Source organism: Sceloporus undulatus, chromosome 1 (genome assembly GCF_019175285.1).
Source record: "Sceloporus undulatus isolate JIND9_A2432 ecotype Alabama chromosome 1, SceUnd_v1.1, whole genome shotgun sequence".
NCBI classification, from domain to species: domain Eukaryota; kingdom Metazoa; phylum Chordata; class Lepidosauria; order Squamata; family Phrynosomatidae; genus Sceloporus; species Sceloporus undulatus.
In genome coordinates this window covers 246,964,599-246,985,718 of record NC_056522.1, presented here as the reverse complement: position 1 = coordinate 246,985,718, position 21,120 = coordinate 246,964,599, and the positions used below count along the sequence as shown (strand labels likewise).

At 44.6% G+C, this 21,120-nt stretch overlaps 1 protein-coding gene across 3 annotated transcripts in view; it reads left to right on the top strand.

The window, feature by feature from the left end:
- Nucleotides 1-21,120, top strand: part of IGFBP5 (insulin like growth factor binding protein 5) — a 67,812-nt gene that overhangs the window by 37,577 nt on the left and 9,115 nt on the right. For all 3 annotated transcript variants that reach the window (XM_042456339.1, XM_042456357.1, XM_042456347.1), the window contains exons 3-4: nucleotides 18,747-18,976; nucleotides 20,613-20,732. In XM_042456339.1, the coding sequence (XP_042312273.1) occupies nucleotides 18,747-18,976; nucleotides 20,613-20,732 (350 nt within the window). The remainder of the gene's footprint in view (nucleotides 1-18,746; nucleotides 18,977-20,612; nucleotides 20,733-21,120) is intronic.

Genomic DNA, 21,120 nt, shown 5'->3' with positions numbered 1-21,120 from the left:
GGGCCCAAGCCATTTAGGGCTTTATAGGTAATAACCAACACCTTATATTGAGCTCGGAAGCGAATAGGCAGCCAGTGAAGATCTTTAAGTACAGGTGTTATGTGGCTGGTCCTGGATACGCCAGTGACCAGCCGGGCTGCCATGTTCTGTACCAATTGAAGCTTCCGAGTTTGGTATAAGGGTTGCCCCATGTAGAGTACGTTGCAGAAGTCCAGTCTTGAAGTTACCAGAGCATGTACCACAGTTTCTAGGTCCCTCCGGTCCAGGTATGGGCGCAGCTGGCGAATCAGCCGAAGCTGGTAACAGGTGCTCTTGACCGTCGCATTCACCTGAGCAGTCAGATGAAGCGACGAATCAAGAAGCACTCCCAGACTGCGCACGGAGTCCTTTACGGGGAGCGTGACCCCGTTCAGGACAGGTGGAACCACCGCCATTCCTGGACCGGGGGAACCTATCACTAGTACCATCCATTGTTTGAAAATATTTAAATATATATATAAATTCTAAAAAGCAAACCTTGATTTTGTCATTTTAAATAAGGGACATCATTTTGCTATGCCATTGGACTTGAGCATCAACAGGTTTTGGTGTCCACAGGAAGTCTTAGGACCAAACCCCAGTGGATACCAAGGGGCCACTGTATAGTCAGCCCTCCATTTTCACAGAACATCCGTTTCAGGGGCCCCCCTCCCATGAAAACAGAGACTCAACAATATTCAAGCCCCATAGGCTTGAATGGGGCATGCACTGCAGGGGCACACTCCATTGAAAATAATGGAAATTGCCCTTCCATGAATATTCAAGACCTCAAGTCCGCAAGAACAGAGGGACGACTGTAGTGTGAAAGGGTCCAAAGTAAAAAAGGAACAAGCAAGATTGAAATGCTTGTTGGCTGACTCAGCAGGACTCTTATGATCAACAGCCAACTTTATCAGATTGTTGAAAATCCCTGTCTCGTCCCCTCCACTATATTTCCTCATACTTTAATGTTAAATGATTGTGATCACTGAACTATCACGGCTGCCCCCAAGAATCCTGCAAGTTGTAGCTTGGTGAGAATTCTGTGATTGGAGGGTCCAGCTTTCAGAAGTGCATTGCCATATTAATCTCTCCCAGCAAAGCCAGCAAGGAGCCTTGTGACACCTTAAAGCAGTGGTTCCCAACCTTTCTAATGCCGTGACCCTTTAATACAATTCCTCATGTTGTGGCAACCCCCAACCATACAGTTATTTTCATTGCTACATGCAAATATGTGTTTTCCAATGGTCTTAGGAGACCCCTGTGAAAGGGTCGTTCAACCGCCAAAGGGGTCCCGACCCACAGGTTGGGAACCACTGCCTTAAAGGCTAATAGATTTACTGCCATATAAATGTATGCTAGTCCACAAAAACCTCATACAGTACTGCAATAAATCTGTTAGTCTTTAAGGTGCCACCATAGACATGAAATTATTAAACCACTTTAGGTCTATAATTCAGTTGTTTAAAGATGCTGGGAGGCAGGAGAGCCCTTTTAGGTACAGTGGTGCTCACTTTACAAAATCGGCCACATTTACAGGTCTGCTTCTCAAGCTGCTCTCATTGGCCCGTTATAAACGGGCACCCTAGGACGGACTCAGTCTGTGCTAGGGTTAGAAAGAGGCGTCTCTTCCAGATGCCCCTAACCCTAGCACGACTGAGTCCGTAACAAATGGCGGCAGCCGTTCCACACGGCTGCCGCCATCTTGACATAACGGACGCTCTGCATCCGCATGTCGCACCCCGGAAATGACACCGCGAGTGCGGGACTGGCGCCTTGTGGCGTCTCTTCCGGGGAGCAAGAAGGAGCACGATTTTCACGCTCCTTCTTGGCAGCGTCCGGGAACCGCGACGTTTGGCTGCTGCAGTTCCCAGACACTGCAACCGGCGGCGGCGCGAGACGGCCCCTTCTGGGCCGTCTGTAATGCGCCATTGTTTCAAGGAGTTTCATGAAGAAGAGGTCTATCAATAACTATCAGCTAGGCAAGCTAACTGAGATCAGTGCTTGGAAAAGTAACTTTGAAGGGATTACAACGGCACAGCCATTCTTCAAAGGCCTTTGAAAGAATAAGTGTTTAGGTCAAAAAACAGAAGATAAGTTATTCAACAGTATTATTCCATTTTCATTAATTTTATGAATATAAGAAGGAAAATTAGCATTGGTTCCCTCAACTTTGACAAAGGTTTGATTAGTTGAAACTTGAAGATCTTTCCTTGATTGACTCTTCTTATGATAAATTCTGTATTGTGTCCTAAATTCTATATAGTGTCCAAGTTAAAATCTTCAGCTATTCTAAATTTTTGTCAGGCACTGATATGAATTCATGCTAATTGTTGGTTGACTGTGATATTAAATGTTTTAACATTTGGCGGGGGGGGGGACAGGAGAATTGCTACATTTATTATTTATTTAGAGACTATGTATTTCTGCTTACTATCAGCACACAAATAAGAATATTTAAGAACAAGATTCAAACATCTCCTTTAAAATCTAAAGTTTTAAGGACCAAAAACACGTGAAACAGCACAGTCTTATCTGACTGCTGGAAATTCAAAAAGATAGAGCCAGCCTGATATCTCTGATGGGGGAGTTTTACAGTTAAGGTTCACACTGAAGACTTAGAAGCTAGATCTCCCACATCCCATTCTAGCAGTCTAACCATTAGAACATACTGACTCTGTTAAGCTTCCAAGAAGCATCTGGTGCCAAACAGGGTGCTAGACTAAATAGACCTTTGCTCATATCCAGCAGGGTGTGTACGCTTGTGTTTATAGTCATTTTCGTGCATGTGAGAGACTATGCAGATCCACCCAACCCAGAATCTCAGCAGTTTGTTCGTCTGATCATGTGAGCTGAGCTATCCCTGAAAAGGAAGAGCTAAGATCCAGAAGGCTAGGGAAGGAGGTGGGGAGGGAGAGAGAGGCTGAGACTGTGAAACAGTTCAAGGGGCCATCTCCTCCCTTGCAGGTACACACACATGCACACACACCCTACATATACATCCTTCCCAACCTAGAGTGTTCATTCCCCCTTGATGGCTGCTCATATGTCCATGCGGATTATCGAAAAGGAATTAGAACTTGGCGAGAACTTTCCTGCCCTGGCTTGCTGACAGATTCCAGGTTCAGAGAATTTGTTTATACTTTTTGTAATTTATAACACAGCACCATTTATATGCCCAGATTATATTTCTCATTCTGATAGCCATGCCTGTGCTGCCCTCTTCAGGACACATGATAATATTGCACTGAGGTTGAAGCAATCATAAAGAAATTAGAGATGGACTTGTAGTAAGGAGGCGATCATGTCAGTAACAGCAGGAAAGTGATGCAGTCGTACATGATAATTAGCACAATGGCACCATTGTGCATGAAAATGCTGCTTCTTCCATCTCTTTGTCTGGTTCAGTATTCTTGTGTTGCATTCATGGGAAGAGTTGGGAAAACTACTTTACAAAGTGACTTTTCCTATTACTCATTGTGGTGTTTTGAGAGTAACCTGTTTCTCAGTTATAAAAATGAATAATTTGGTACATTTGTAACTTGTCAAATTATTTATTGCATACTCATTATCATTCTGTTACTTGTTGTGTTAGTTCTGAAATATGGCTTTGGTGCTGGATAGATGGGAGTTTGAGACGCCCTCGTCACGTGCGAGGGCTACCTGGTGGGCAGAGCGCCCACACGCCCGGCAGCCCTCACATGTGATGAGGGCGCCACAGCTGTAGCATGCCTGCCAGACGCGGTGTGTTATGGTTACATCACACCTGCGCAGCCTCCAAACAGGACTGCGCAGCTGCGACACAACTGCCCCATCTCTGGCGCTTTGCGGCACTGTAAAAAGGAGCCGTCTTTCTGGGCTCCTTTTTTCCTGCACAGCAGCGCTGCGCAATTTGTATGCTGCGGCGCTCCTGCGCAGGAAAAAGAAGCGCTGAGGAGGCACCTCTTTTTGGCGGTATGTATCCTGCCCTAATAACACTTGTGTTAACAAAACAGTAACTGATTACAAGTATCCAAATTACTTCTAATACAATTATTCTGCACTCTACCTATATACAAAAAAACATGGCAGTTGTACCCCCAGCACATCTGGATGTCCCAGTTCACACTGAAGGATGGGAGAGGCATAATGGAACAAAGCAAACTAATGTCAGGCAACAGTATTTGACAAGACCAGTGTATCTCTCAAGCCACTTATACCTGTTCCCCTGAATAGGACCCTTGACAAACCAAACGGCTGGCATCCTGTTAGTATCTAAGTTCCTCTACAGAAAGAATCAGACGTTGTTGGCCAGTGTAAAAGTTTGTATTCAGCTGAAAGTTGTGGAAGTGAAGTTGTGCATGTTGTACCATTGCAGATGCACACACTGTGATGCAGTCATGCTTTCTTCATTGGTTTGCTGATTCCATTGTGCAGTGTTGCGCTTCATCAATGCACAGTCATTGCATAACTCGGTGAGTGTAATGTTACACTTCATCTCCTTCATGTAGGCCAATATGTATTTTAGATTGTTGTTGTTATCTAGTCAAGTCAAGTTTATTGTACTAGCCAAAGGCCATGACAAAATGAGCATATCAAAAGGCATAAAGCATTTAACATTCAAAACAAAAGGCACAGAATACAGAGGACAAAAAAAAATGTCCCAACATTTAATGTGCAGTTAAAAATAGTTAACTGTTAAAAAAGGGCAAATAGAAAAAGGGACATCTTTCCTGGATATCATAAACAAATATGATATAATCATTAAAATCTAGTTAATACTTGGCGTCTCCCTGGCAATTTATGGCAATTTTATTTAACTCTCTCTTTCTAATCTTTTTTGCAGCCATGACAAACCTAGCCACTCTATGTGTAACATAGTCGTTGCTGTCATTCAAAAGGAATGGACCAAATCAACAGTAGAGGGGGGTTGGTGTCACTCGGTGTGTGTGTGTGTGGGGGGGGGGGTAGTGGAGATAGACTACCTTGGCCCCTGGAGATCAACACACTCGGTGTAGCTGCAGCTGTGCCGAAGCCCAAACAAAAGGGACTACCCCTCCCAGTAGCCACCATCTCTGGAGAGGGCAGTGCCAGGGCCCCAGAGGTTTGTTTGGGCTCTGGCGTGGCTGTAGCCCAAACATAAAGGACTGCCATGGCTACTGGGCAAGCAAGAAAGGGACGTGATGCCCTTTCTCACTCACCCAGTAGCCTCACCATGTGTACCACCCCACTGGCATGGGTGGTCCTCCTCTGGAGTGTCACCCGGTGCACTCTACACCCTCCACACTCCCCTAGTGATGCCACTGGTGAGGATGCTAGTGCTGGTATTTCCTTCCTAGTAGCAAGCTTTGGACTGAGCCTCCTTGCTGTTGAAGGAAAGCAGCCCTGACTGTTGCTGTGGGATGGCTAGACTCCACATGACTGGCTACATTTGGGATAGATCATTAAAGACAGGAGGAAGTGGAGTCAGGTCCTTGCTTCAGCCCTTTCAGCATTTTTGGCAGAGCTTTAAAAAGAGCTCTGTCACACTGGTCCAGTAAGAGAGATCTGTTTACCTAACTGTATCACTCTCAGAAGGTACTAGTCTGTCAGGCCTGGTGATCAAAGCATGGGGTGCCCCATATCCCAAGGTTCTTTTGTTGCAGCATAGAATAGGGTTGATGAGAAAGGGGTAATCTGGTCAAACAAACAGAGGAGGTTCACACAGCTAGAAAAATTATTTGAAAAACCATCCCTTGTCAAGGTAACAGTATGAACACAGAGCCCGACAAAGACCCATATTCCAAAATAGAGATTTTGGAGCTATTTCAGAACAAGGAAATGCAAGGTTTCTGTGTTGGCTGCAGGTAGATTTATTACATTAAGTAATAGCTCCAGTTTTGTTTTGTCTTTGTTTTTTAATTGCCCCTGCACCTTTTAACAACAGCCGCTTGCATAGTACAGTCAGCTTTCCGTATCCATGGGTTTTTTTATCCACAGATTCAAGTAGCCATGGTTTGAAAATATTTTTAAAAGGTATAAATTTCAAAAAGCTCTGTGCTGAGGAAGATAATTTGCTAAATTTCTGTGGATAAAGTAGCGGATTAAAAGGCACAAGTTTGGGACCAATAAAAAAATTGCACATCAACAGAATCCCAGTAGATACACTTGCACTATGACTCACTAGGGGGCGGAGCTAGCAGACTAGCTCTATATAACTCCTTCCAGAGCCGTGCGGGATTTTTGATTTTTGATTTTTTTTTAATCCAAACAAATCTACACCAATGGCATCAGGTTAGGAGCAAAACCTGAGTCAGAACCTTGCCTTTAAGTATAAGCTAGCATCCAGGACGTTCCTATAAAGTTATATTCCCAGAAGATTGAGCTCATTGCCAGAGACTGGTGAAAAGGCCAAGTCATCAGGGCCCTTAACGTTGGTGTTTACCAGAGGATTATTTGAGGAGGAAGCCCACAGTCCTGTTTCAGTGATTACTAAAGACTTCACAGTATGGACACTGAGGGAATTGCTGCAGTCACCTGCAACACTTGTGGGATGTTTGTCTTCTTGCCTACAGAAGTGGAGAACTTCACATGCACCAAGTGCAAGTTGGTAGCACTCTTGGAGGAGAAAGTACAGCAGCTGGAGTCTAGAATAGCTACACTTCAGCATATTAGGGAGCAAGAGGATTTCCTGGACAGAACAGAACTAACAATCCTGGATGAATACCATGCAGCGGAAGTTGCTGGAGAGAAGAAGGTCACTTCCCATAGACAGGAGGCAGACAACTGGAGGAATGTCACACAGAGAAGTAGGCCAAGAAGGGATTGTTCTGGGAGCTTGTAGCTAGAGAATCGATTTGAAGCTCTTTACCTTATCAAGGAGGATGAGGATGAGCAGCATGGACAGACTTCAGGGATGGAGCAAGGGAGCCTGGGAGTCCCACCAGAGGGAACAGTTACTGCTAAGCCTCGTAGGAGGCGTGTGGTCGTAGGGGGGGACTCCTTGCTGAGAGGTACAGAAGCAGTGATTTGTAGGCCTGACAAGATGTCTCGAGAGGTGTGTTGTCTCCCCGGGGCAAAGATCCATGATGTGACAGAGAAGCTGACAAGACTGGTCAAGCCTACTGACCAATACCCCTTCCTTTTGGTCCATATGAGAACCAATGATACTGCAAGACACAGCTTTCAGAACATCAGAAGGGATTATGAGGCGCTTGGTAGGAAGCTGAAAGAAATGGATGACAAGTTGTCATCTCATTTCTTCTGCCAGTTGAAGGGCACGGTCCAGGAAGGGAGAGGAAAATAGTGGATGTGAACAACTGGCTCCGCAGATGGTGCCACTAAGAACGATTTGGATTCTTCAATCATGGGCTGTGGTTCCATGAGGAGGGATTTCTTGCAATGGATGCCCTAACCCTAGTATGTACCTAGTACATACAAAATGGCGCCGGCCATTCTATATGGGCGCTACCATTGGGACGTCACGACCGTGCCGCCTCCAAATGGAAGTGACGTCCTGGCATCACGCAAGGGCGCCCTTTACGCGGCGCCGGAAGGAGCTCCAAAACGGAGATCCTTCCAGGTTTGTGTCGTTGGGCACAGCCTTTACACAGTTGCGCCAGCGTCACAAAAGAGAAAGGGCCCAAGCAGCCCCTTTCTCTTCGTCCCCGCCGCTGTTGGGTGTCTTTGGGGTATGAAGCCCCAAGGACACCCCTTTCCAGGCCGCGGGGAAGCGGCCTTTTGCTGCTTCCCCACGGCCTGGAAAGCGGCGGATCAGGGCCCCAGAGGCTGCCGCTGTGGCAGCTGAGGCCCCGATCTGGCGGGGAAAGGGGCAGGAATAGGCTGCCCCAAAAGGGCGATCTGTAAACCACCTTGGTTAATGGGGTACAATTGGTGGGATCATTAGGTGGAAGTGACCATGTTCTACTGGAGTTTGTTATACACTGGAAAGGAGAAGCCAGACATAGTCAGACACACATTCTAGACTTTAGGAGAGCAGATTTCAGTAAACTTAGAAAAACATTGAGGGTGATCCCATGGTCAGAAATATTAAAATATTAAAAGTTCAGGATGGATGGGAGTTTCTCAAAAGGGAGATACTGAAGGCACAATTTCAAACAGTTCCAATGAGAAAGAAAAATGGGAGATGTCTCAAGAAACCAGGATGGATGACTAAGGAACTTTCAACTGAACTAAGTTTTAAATGGAACATGTATAAGAAATGGAAAAAGGAGGAAATCACGAAAAAGGAATTCAAAGAAATAGCAGGCATGTGTAGGGGTAAAGTTAGAAAAGCTATAGTGCAGAATGAACTCAGGCTCAGGGACGTAGCCAGGATTTTGAGAAGGGGGGGTCCAGACTAAGTGCCACCATTTTGAAGGGCTGAAAGCCCCCCCCCCCAAGTTTGTCCTTGGAGTGAAGGGAAGGGGAGGAAAAAGAGAAAAGAGGGTTTGCTCCCTGACATCCTCCTCTCAGGGCTCCTGCTGCCCTGGTGCCTTCCCCAAAACCCAAATGCGCGGGGAGCTCTGGCTGAAGCAGGAGCAGCAACCAGGGCATGGTCCCTTTTCGGGGGGGGGGGTCCTGCCTCATCCTCTGCTCTCTGGAGGGCAACCTGCATGTGGAGGGGGGCAGGGAAGGGAGAGGAAGAGAGAGTACGCCAAATAGAGCGAAAGAGGGAGAGAGAGAAACCACAGCCACACCTAGACTTCAATCTACTTCCTCAGATGCATTTAGATGCAATAATAATAATAACATGTAGAGAGATCTTGCAGTGAGTCCTTTGGGACTCACTGAAAGAAAGAAATTGACGGCATGAGCTTTTGAAGACAGTCTACTTCTTCAGATGCATTTAGATGCAACAACAACAACAATATGTAGAGAGATCTTGTAGCCCCTTTGAGACTAACTGAAAGAAACACATTGGCAGCATGAGTTTTCCTAGATGTCAGGTTTCCTAGCATTTTCCTCAGATGCATTTAGATCCAATAATAATAATAAGTAGAGAGATCTTGCAGCACTTTTGAGACTCACCGAAAGAAAGAAATTGGAGCATGAGCTTTCCTAGACTTCAGTCTACTTCCTCAAGTGTATTTGTGGCTTGCAAAAGATCACCCAGTGGCTTTGTATGGTCCAGTTGGGAATCAAACCCTGGACTCCAGAGTCATAGTACTCCAGTGATCAAACCACTATGGAGTAGGAGGATTAAATAGGGCAGCTATGGGCCATTTGTGGCCATGGGTCATTGTTTTGTGGTCCTCCCATCCATCCTCCCCAATTCCAAAATAATTATTATTATTATTATTATTATTATTATTATTATTATTATTTCCCAACATTTATATCCTGCCTTTCTGTCAAAGTGGGACCCAAGGCGGCTAACAACACATAGAAAACACATTAAAACAACAATGAAAATCGTAAAAAATACATTTAAAAATTACAAATATAAAATATAAAATACAAATATAAAATTCCAGAGGTTAAAATCAGCCAAACCCATGCATCAAGAGGGTGGTGAAATGAGGAGGGGGTCTTTGGCTAAGAGAGAGGAGAGAAGGAGTGAAAGACACTCTGTACATGCTCAGGTACCCACTGATTCTAAGACTGAGCATTGAAACAATAATTCTGAGGTTCAGAGGCTTGGTGGCCTTCCCTTCAACACAAGCAAGGTCCCTTCCAGAAAGAAAATGGAGAGGGGTGGGGAGTGGATGTAACTCATGGATAGAGGTCCCACTGGGTGACCATGGGCAGGTCACACTCTCTCAGCCCCAGAGAAGCACCCTCTGGAAAAATTTGCCAAGAAAACCCCATGATAGATTTGCCTTAGGGTTGCCATGAGTCAGAACCAACTTGCAAATAGCATCAGCAAAAGAGCTCCAAAGCTGCATCCACACTGCAGAAATAGTGCAGTTTGAAAACACTTTAACTGACTGGCTCCATGCTATGGGATCCTGGGATTTGTAGTTTTGGGAGCTATTTAGCCATCTCTGCCAGCCACAAGAATCTGAAGTGCAATTCCCAGGGGTTATTTCATTTCTGTGCCACCTTTTCCCCCAGAAAAGGACCCAAGGCAGTTTGGTTTTTATGTTTGACACCACTTTAACTTCCATTATAGTTCTGTGCTATGGAATCTTGGGATTTGTAGTTTTGAGGAGCTGTTTAGCCATCTCTGTCAGGTGCCACAACAAACTTCAAATCCCAGCATTCCACAGCATGGAGCCAAGGGCAGTTAAAGTGGCATCAAAATGGATTATTTCTTTAGTGCAGATGTAAACAGAGTCCTTCCTCTCAAGCTGTTCACATCAGATAAATTCAGATTGATAAAGTAAAGTGCAGCTGCTCAAGCAATTAGCGGCAGCCACTCTGTTCATGCTCAGAGACACTCTGTTCATATTCTGAGACACTCAGAGGGGGGCAAAAAAGGAGCTACTTGAGGATGAGCTTATGAAACATGAATGGGTTTAATGGTTGGACTCAAGTAGCTTCAATATATACCATTATATATATATAAACATACCAAACTCCAAAATACATCTAGTCCTCAGCATTTTGGATAAGGGAGATTCAACCTGTAGTTGATTGTTGTTATTAGAAGTCACCTTTTCTTTCTTTGATATTTCCTTTTAGATCCTTTCTTCTCCCTTCCTTCCTTTTTCTTCCTTTCTTCCCCTTCCTTCCTTCCTTCCTTTCTTCTTTCTTTCCTTTCTCTTCCTTTCTTCCTTTAGTTCTCCCTACCCTCGTTTTTCCTTCCTTTTTTTCTGTGTGTCTTCCTTCCCTCTTCTTCCTCCTCCTCCTCCTCCTCTCCCGGACGGAGACCTTTTTTTGGCAAAAGCCCAGAGGAGGAGGGAGAAGGAAAGAGGGGCAAAGATGTTGCTGGGAGGGAGACCAGCCCTCTCCCCTCCCTCTCTCTCTCCTCCGACGGAAGGAGGAAGCAGAAGCAAGGAGCTTGAACAATAGACACTGCCCCCACCTCAAGGCTCCCTCCCTCCCTCTCTCTCTGAGCCTCCCTCTCCCTGGGACTTTCCCCCCCCTTTCCCTCACTATCCAAGTCCATGCTTTTGATGGAGAGGAGGGGGAGGGGGAGGAAGGAGCTTGATAGGGGGGGTCCTGAGGAGGAGGAGTGGAAGCCGGACTCTGAAGGAAGCCGGACTCCCTCCCTCTCTGAGCTTCCAACACTGGCGTTCAAGCTCCTCCCTCCTCCCTCCCCCCCCTCCATTAAAGCCACGGAGCAGAGGGAAAAGGGGAACTTTTGTTTTGTCTTTCCTCTGTTCCCTCGCCATGGTTTTAATGGAGGGGAGGAGGGAGGAAAGAACTTGAACGCCCCCAGGGCCTGATGGGGGAGTTCCGACCCCCCAAACCCCCCCCCCGGCTACGTCCTTGTCAGGCTTGCTAGAGAGGTTAAGAACAATAAAAAGGGCTTTTTTGGATATGTCCGCAGCAAAAGGAAGAAGAAGGAAACGGTAGGGCCACTAAATGGAGAAGATGGCAAAATGCTAACAGGGGACAGAGAAAAGGCAGAATTATTCAACACCTTCTTTGTCTCAGTCTTCTCAGAAAAGGAAAAGGGTGCTCAACCTGAAGATAATGGAGCAGAGGACAGAAAAGGGGAATTTCCGCACAGAATAAATAAAAAGATAGTACAGGAATACCTTGTTAATCTAAATTAATTTAAGTCTCCAGGACCAGATGAACTACATCCAAGGGTATTAAAAGAACTGGCAAGTGTAATATTGGAGCCACTGGTAATACTCTTTGAAAACTCCTGGAGAACAGGAGAAGTGCCAGCAGACTGGAGGAGGGCAAACATTGTCCCCATCTTCAATAAGGGAAAAAAAGAGGATCCCAACAATTATCATCCAATTAGTCTGACATCTATACCAGGAAAGATTCTAAAGCATATCATTAAACAGAGAGTCTGTGAACATCTAGAAGGCAATGCCATAATCACAAAAAGTCAACATGGGTTTCAGAGAAAGAAGTCATGCCAGACAAACCTTATCTCTTTCTTTGATAAAATTACCAGCTTGGTAGATGAAGGTAATGCTGTGGATATAGTATATCTTGATTTCAGTAAGGCCTTTGACAAAGTTTCCCATGACATTCTTGCAAACAAGTTTGTAAAATGTGGGCTAGACAAAGTAACTGTTACATAGATTTGTAATTGGTTGACCAACCGAACCCAAAGGGTGCTCAGCAATGGCTCTTTTTCCTCCTGGAGAGAAGTGACCAGTGGGGCCCCACAGGGCTCTGTCCTGGACCCAGTGCTATTCAACATCTTTATCAATGACCTGGATGACAGAATTGGGAGCATACTTATCAAATTTGCAGATGACACCAAATTAGGAGGAGTAGCTAATACCTCAGAGGGCAGGATCAAAATTCAAAATGATCTGAATAGACTAGAAAGCTGGGCCAAAGCTAACAAAATGAAATTCGACACGGAGAAATGTAAAGTATTGCACTTAGGGCAGAAAAATGAAATGCACAGATATACTATGGGGGACACCTGGCTGAACGAGACTACATATGGAAGGGATCTAGGAGTCCAAGTAGACCACAAGTTGAACATGAGTCAACAGTGTGATGCTGCAGCTAAAAAGGCCAATGCAATTTTAGGCTGCATCAATAAAAGTATAGTGTCTAGATCAAGAGAAGTAATAGTGCCATTATATTCTGCTTTGGTCAGGCCCCACCTGGAATATTGTGTCCAGTTCTGGGCACCATAATTCAAAAAGAAACTGGAATGTGTCCAAAAGAGGGAGACTAAAATGGTGAAGGGTCTAGAAACCATGTCCTATGAGGAACGACTTAGGGAGCTGGTGATGTTTAGCCTGGAAAAAAGAAGGTTAAGAGGTGATATGATAGCCCTGTTTAAATATTTGAAGGGATGTCATATTCAGGAGGGAGCAAGCTTGTTTTCTGCAGCTCCAGAGAACAGGACCCGGAGCAATGGATACAAGCTCCAGGAAAAGAGATTCCACCTCAACATTAGGAGGAACTTCCTGACAGTAAGGGCTGTTCAACAGTGCAACACACTCCCTTGGAGTGTGGTGGAGTCTCCTTCTTTGGAGGTCTTTAAGCAGAGGCTGGATGGGCATCTGTCAGGGATGCTTTGATTGTGAGTTCCTGCATGGCAGGGGGTTGGACTGGATGGCCCTTGTGGTCTCTTCCAGCTCTACTATTCTGTGATTCTATGTTTGAAATTGCAACAGAGTACTGGGAAATGTTTGCTTTAGTTATATCGCTGGTGAGATCTGTGCTGGGTCATGCTCACATTCTTCTTTGGCCAGAAAGTGTTTCCAATCCTGAAGCCATTTAACTCTGCTTCTTAACATGAGTCAACTGACATGTTTTTCTTTCAGCTTTCAAGGCTGTTGTAGAAAGAATCTCTCACCTTGCTTTGTGTTTGTGTGTGCAAACTCACCTGCCTGTATTTGTATATATTGCATTATACTTTTAGTCACACTGAGAAATGCCACAGTGGTTTGAACCCACATAAATCGAGGGGGGAGCAGAATTATTGGTAGCCACTGGCCAAGTTGGCTGATGGATTCTGGGAACTATAATCCAAAAAGACAGTTTCCCAAGCTGTGAGTGCACGTGTTGACTGCATCCCAGCCTTTCCCAAGCAGCCATCATTTTAATGTGTTGTCCCTTCAGCCCAGCCACCATATGCAGTGCTGTTCGGTCCATATAAACTAATCCAGACTAAATTAACGTACATATATATATATATATATTAAAAAAAACAGTCTAGAATAGTGGAACATTTAACATGCCTTCCCCCCAAAGCAAAAGGGGAGCTAACTTGGATGGCATGAACTAACTTAAAGATGATTAATGGCCTGATTCTGTGTAATTATTCAAAAGTCATTGTCTGCAGGGCTGGGCTTTGGTTTTCCAGGTCACAATCTAGAGAATATTCCCAATGCTTCTGAATTTCTAAATGCTATGGGAGACAGTCTACGCTACCCCCGTTCCTGTTGTCCACTTATCTCTCTGACCTCCTCTGGCAAGCAGGAATTGGATTAACTGTACTGCAGTTAGGAAAGGAACAGTGTATATATGTGTGTGCATGTATGTGTGTATGTGTGCCTGTGAGAGAGACAGAGACAGAGTATGTATATACACAGCTGACATGAAAAGTTTCTACACTGCCCTTTCACAAAGCTTTGAAGACCGTCTACAAACTAGTAAAATATAAATTACATCTGTTGAAATCCTATTGGGGAGTTAGAAAATGTAAGCGCACTAGTTATGATGCTTTACACTACAGTGACTCTCATCTCAAGCAGCAGCTGTTGATTGGGAAGCAGCTAAATTATGTTCCCATCCCCTCCCATGATCATTCTCAGGTGTGACAGGCAGATGCAGGACTTCTGTCTCAATTCCCTTCGCACTAGAGATCACTCAGGTGGTGGGCAGGGACCATCAGCCAGCTGCTTCCCAATCAACAGGGGAACATTGTTTGCCATGCCTGCTGCCCACTAAGTGGGGATTGGGGGAGCTGTAATACTCTATGTATCCTCTAAACTAGAGTGTGTGTGGGGATCATGAATACAAAACAGTCATGAGTGTGCAACTCTAGGTTACACATCCATAACTGCCCAACAGGATTCCAGCCATTCTCTCTTTTTTTTTTTTTTAATCAATAGTGCATTTCCCCATAGGAATCTGTAAAGGTCCTAAGATCTATAGAAAGGCTTCCCTCTCAGTTCTGTCACCATCACAGTCTCGCTTGGTGAGCAGGACACCAAGAGAGAGAGGGAGAGAGACTTTTCAGTGGCTGCCCCTGCCCTCTGGAATGCCTTCCATGGCAGGCTAAGCTGGCCTCCTCCCTGCTTTCCTTTCACCAGCAGGCAAGTTTTTATTCAAGCAGGCTTTTAATGTATAATTGTGTCAGGGAGGCTTTTATACGGGCTGTGTGTTTTAGATATGTTTAAACTTTTGTATGTTTATGTAATTTTATACTGTTTTTAGCTAGTTGATTTTATTTATCTTTTAAATTTTTATTGTAAAATTTTAAAAATGGTTTTATATTGAGCTGCCTTGGGACCTTTCTGGGAGAAAGGCAGCATAGAAATGAATTGAAATGAAATTTTAAAATTTAACAGGCTAAGAAAAGGCACACAAACAATAACAATATTGTGTTAGGTGAGCCTTCCTGCGGAGGGAATTCCACAATTGAGGTGCCTCACTGAGAAGGTACCTCAGATGGTAGGAATGTTTGGAGGAGAGCCTCTAAAGGTGGCCTCAGTACAGGGAGGTAATACTGGCTGGAGAGGAGAGGTGGGATAGCAGAACTATTAAATGTCTTTTGCCCTCACCAATTGTCACATCACCAACAGCCATTTCTAAACTATCCCCCTCTCCAACAATTGCAATGAGAAATCTAACTCTAAGAACTAGTGGCTAGGCTTGCTTTTTCTATCTTCTCTCTGCATCCACTTTCTTAGAATCATAGAGTTGGAAGCAACTACAAAGGCCATCCATTCCAACCCCCTGCAATGTGGAAACTCTCAATCAAAGCATACCTGACTTGGTGTGTTATATCTTTTTTAGATGTCAAGTCTGAGGCAGGGACTGTCTTATTATTGATGGCTGTGAGTCTGTATTATCTCCTTAGCTATGTAACCACCCTAGTTATGTCCTAGCCAACCCCAACCCCAGTCCTCACTTATCAGGCAGAAGCCACTATGAGTAACAAGGCTCTGTTCCCCTGTCAGTTAGGAAGCAGCTGACTGACATTTACACCTCCTCCTGTGAGCAGTCTCTGGCATGACAGTAAGAAGCAGGACCTCTGTCACAATTCCCACTCACACCAGAGATCACTCATAGGCTGGAGGAGTAGAAGCATTAGTGATCTGCTTTCTGATCAACAGGAGAACAGATCCCTATCACTCTCAGTGGCTGGTCCCCAGTAAATGAGGACTGAAGGCCTTTCCTAGTCCCTATGTATTCCCTAAACTAGTGAATGCATAGGGATCATGAACATAGAACAATCACAAATTGTAATTATTTTGCACAGAAAGCAAAAATTTCTGTGTAGAAAAAGTTATCTCCTGTACAAAATTATTTTTGTGCAAAAAAAAGCTGTTTTCTACACAGTCGATGCTGGGTACTAAGCAAATTAGCCACATGCAGAATTTAGGCAGAATAAGTACCAAATTGCAAATATTTTCATCAGTTGAGGATTATTTACATTGGGGTATATCAACACTAAAAGAAATTGTTTTCAACCATTTTTTGAATATTTTCAAACATTTTCCCCATCCCTAAGAATCTACAACAAATGGCTCTCTCCATATGTCTTAGTCTGCTGCTCCTGTCAGCCCCTAACCAGCATGGTGCATGGTAAGGATTTATGGGATTTACAGTCCAAAAAGATCTGGAGGGCCACATTTGCCTACCCTTGCCTAGATGGTTGGAGAATGGAGGAAAGCGATCTTTTGGAAGAGAGGTGAATGTGGATAAATTTTCACAAACATCTGGAACTGTTCAGATACCATGAGAATTTGGGGCCACATAAATGCTCAGGAGACCATGTGCTTCTAAGGCTATGAGGGTAGCAAAGTTTCCAGTTGTCCTTCATTTATTTCAGTCTGTATGTCATTATATTGTTTCCCTACTTTAAATCCCACCCATCACCCCAGCTCTCAGCTGCTCCAGTAGCATTATAAGCAAGTCTAATGAGAATGAACAATGCAAGATTCCATAATCCCTGGGGTTTAGAGCTTTATTTCAAGGTAGAACCAAAAATAACCGCCTTTTGCTAAAGGGCCATATTAAAGGTCAAACTTTGGCTAAGTATAGGCTGTCACCAAGTCGCTCCTATATATAAACCACTCTGGAGCTCTGAACTTGTCCATCTGTTAATAAGATCATATTGGCTGGGATTAAAGAATTTGACTGTAACCAGCAGAGAGTTTAGAAGGCAAGATAGATTTTCCCAGGGGAATTCACTGCCACAAGAAGGTGGAAAGAATAATTAAATATGAATTACTTTCTGGAATTCCTGGTTAAATCTTCTGTCATAATAGTTTTTCAGCTGCTTTTTTTTAAAAAAACGTTTCTTTCTCCCCCTTCCCCCTTCCCCTTTCCCCTTTTGTCTTCAGTTTATTTTAGTTGCTGCAAACTGAGTTCAAGGTAAAACCATAGTTTCCTTTCCATTAACTCAGCAAGGAGGAGAGGAAGGAGTGTAATCATGCACCTCCCTGTAGATCCAGGCAAAAACAAACGGCTGCAACATCTCCTGCCTTCTGTGTTCTTCCTCATTACTTTTTGTCATTATGACCATACTCTGGTCTTCTTTGGCCACTCGTGTCCCAGTTTTCATCTCTGAAAATGCTGAAAGGTACAGAAGGATAAGATAAAACACAACAGGAAAGGGGGTGTTTATCAGGACCATGGTAAGCAGCATAAAAGAGAGAATTCCTTTTCAGAGGCAGAATATCCCCTGAAATTTCATGATTGGACAGTGAAGACCAATGGGATCAGCATTTTACCTGCTTGTAAAACTCCTAGGGCAACTAATGGGCCTGGCACAGTTAAACTGTAGGTCTCAAGGCAGTGTTGGTAAGACTGACCATTGAGATTCCCTGATCTCAGGTGAGGGGGAGGAATCTCAGGGCAAGACCACTGTCTTGAAAAGGGTGTGTGTGTGTGTGTGTGTGTGTGTGTGTGTGTGTGTGTATATATATATATATATATTCCTCATTACTTGGTGCTATTTGTTATAGTGCTATACTCTGTGTAACAGTGATTGATGCTCAGTGTAACATGATTAATTGGCATCACTTGTAAAACTAGTCTTATAACCAAGGCCAGATCTCTGTGACATCCCTAGCTGTCAGGTTTTGGCCCTGCAGTCTTTAGGCCTGCAGTAGTTTAAGAGATTTTGGACCTCTTCTCCCAGAAGCCTCATGTACAGTGGGGCAAAAAAGTATTTAGTCAGCCACCAATTGTGCAAGTTCTCCCACTTAAAAAGGTTAGAGAGGCCTGTAATTGACATCATAGGTAGACCTCAACTATGAGAGACAAAATGAGAAAACAAATCCAGACAATCACTTTGTCTTGATTTGGAAAGAATTTCTTGGAGGGCCCCAGCGACAGCATCGGGACTCCCAGAGGCCCGCCGCCGGAGCCCTCTTGGAGGGCCCCAGCGACAGCATCGGGCCTCCCAGAGAGGACCTTTCTTGTGGTCGCGCAAGACTTCGCCTCTAGGGCGCCGCCATTTTGTTTATCAAAATGGCGGTGAAGTGTTGCATGACCTTGGGGAAGGTCTCGCGAGACCTTGCCACCATTTTGAAAAACAAAATGGCGGCGCACGGTAGCTGGGAAAAGCCGCAATTGGCCGCGGCGGCGACAGGGGCATGCAGGGGCTGTCCGAAAGGCCTCCGCGGGCCACATCCAGCCCGCGGGCCAGAGGTTGCCGACCCCTGATATATACTAAAGCTATTCCAATTTCTATTGCACATATCATGTGAAGATATTCAGAATCTGAGTTTTGCATGTTACACAGAAGCAATGTTGGTCTGCCTGGATCCTGTAGCAGTTGTTTCAGTAAAACAACTAAGTACATCAGGGATGAGAATCAGCCAACATTCCTCACCATCATCTGTTCTTGCAAGGAATTATGGCATTCACAGTCTATCCGTATCTGGAGGTATCGGCTTGAACCCACCTCACGAATGAATCAAGTACATGGATGAGAAAAGGTGATAGGTCCAAGCGTATGCTGAACATTCTCTGTCTTCTTTCCTCCCATACAGAAAGAGAATCCCGTGAACATGAGGAGCCAACCACCTCAGAGATGGCAGAGGAGACCTACTCGCCCAAAATGTACAGGAACAAAGCCCATGGGCGTATCCCAGAGCACAAGGCTGAGGCCCTGAAGAAGGATCGCAGGAAGAAGTATTCTTTAGCCAAGTTTGTGGGTGGGGCGGAAAACACTGCACACCCACGAGTGGCTGCCCCTGAGCTCAGACCAGAATTTGAACTGGTAAGTGCAAGGCCCTCCCCAGAGCTCCATAACCCATCTTCTCCTTTTCCTTCATTCTCTTGTTTTTCCAGCACTTGTCATTCATTCTTTCCATCTACACATTTAACATAACTACCATGCTTGTGGAGTGGATAGTTAAGAGAACAGTTCAGAGAGGGAGTTTGTTCTGACAGCTGAAAGTGGTATCTGTACATATTTCTTTTTAAGATCTGTGGAAGAAGGGTTTTTTTCCTGGTCCTACAACCCTCACAGGCACATTTGGTGAGAACATGGGAGGGAGTCTTCTCAGTGGCTGCTCCCAGGCTATGCAGTCCCCTTCCACAAGAAGTGTGGTTAGCCTGATCTTTCTTTAGGAATGCAATGAAGCTGAATCACCAAGATGTTGATATGTCTGTGTTTCTCCCTGAGAGTAATATATATACAGTCGGCCCTCTCCTTACACGGGGGATCCGTTCTGGATCCCGCTGCGTAAGGCGAATTCCGCCTATGCTCAAGCCCCATTGGAAACAATGGGGCTCGTGCACAGCGGTGTGGCGATGCGCGGAGCGCCATGGGCGCACACCCCCATTCAATTGAATGGGATGCACCGCCCCTTCCGCCCTGCGCGCTCCCCGTGGCTTGAGCGCATACGCTCAAGACCACATATGGCGTGCCCGCATATGGCGTGGGCGCGCTGTATGTTTGTACAGTGTATCTATATAGCTCCACATAATAAATAGCCTAATAGCACCAAAGAGCCTACTCATTTCCCATATAAATGCCTGAACCTCCAATATTTAGGAGTTTAGCGCACAGCTAAAAAAATCGACATACTGCTTCCAAATTCAATTCTAATTTGGTCTGCATCTGGGTATTATCAGATACATTTTGCCACCGACACCGCTAGCCAGGTGCAGCCCAGATAACGTCTGAGTAGAATCCGGGCCCAGCCAGGCAATTTGCAAAGCCAGGAGCTTTCTGGTTTTGAAGAGAGCCCAGCTGAGTCCATGTCAGCAGCAAAATGTTTCTGATAATGTCCAGATGCAGCCCCCATTAGAATTGAATTTGGCAGTTATATGTCACTTTTTTTAGCTGTGCACTAAACTCCTTAGTCATGTCCCAAACTGCAAGAAATTTTAGAAGCATTCAGAAAAGGCAGTAGGCACACCCCTTACAACCTCAGATAAGTCAAGTCAACCTCAGTGTGGCTGTGCCCTGTTCAGTGGCTTCTGTGTCACTCTTGAGAACTCAGAGTTTCATCTTCCTCAGTATTTAATGTTTGGGCACTATCCATTCTCAAGGTCAAATGAGACATAAAGAGGAATACATATTTTGTCCAACAAACCATTTTTCTTCCCACAGCATGCTGTCTGCAGTGATGTGTGCCTCAGCAATTAGATTTGCAAATTAAGCTCATGTTTACCTTCTAATAACTAGTCACAAGGTGCAAGATACAGAGATGAAGTAAATCACATGGTATGATAAACAGATGTCTTTCATCACTGAGGAAAACACCTCTGCAAAAAAAGATGATAAACTCCTTTTTTGTGCCCTCCAGAGGCCAGATCGGGGCCACAGGGTGAGGTTGCTGCAGCCCTGATCCAACCAGGAAAGGTGCTGTTGTAGTGTCTTAGTGTCTCTTTTTCTCTTTTTTCAGGGTCCATGCCGGAGGCAGATGGAGGCATCACTGCAGGAACTGAAATCAAGCCAGCGAATGATTCCTCGTGCTGTCCACCTTCCCAATTGTGACAGGAAAGGCTTCTACAAGAGGAAACAGGTATAGGCCAGTATCCAATACACATAGAAATTCTTTTTGGATGGTTGTAATCTAACAATGAGTTTAAGATTTCTATTTGAGTTAAGATAAAGGCGTGGGAGGTAAGCAAAGATGCTTTCTGTTATTTAAATTAGTATCACAAGAACAGATAATGTAATATAGAGTCTATGAACTATTCTGGTTTTGTGGAGAAAGAAAGTAGTGTAATAGGAACAGGTAAATGAATGATCGAAAAGTATGTATAGAGGCGGGATCAAGGGAATAATTATGTGATTGTTAAGATGAAATTCAATTGTGTAAAGAGAATAAACTTTAATAAAAAGGGGAAAAAAGAAATTCTTTTTGGATGGGATGCAGAGGGCTCTTTGTTTGCTCTTACACTCCACTC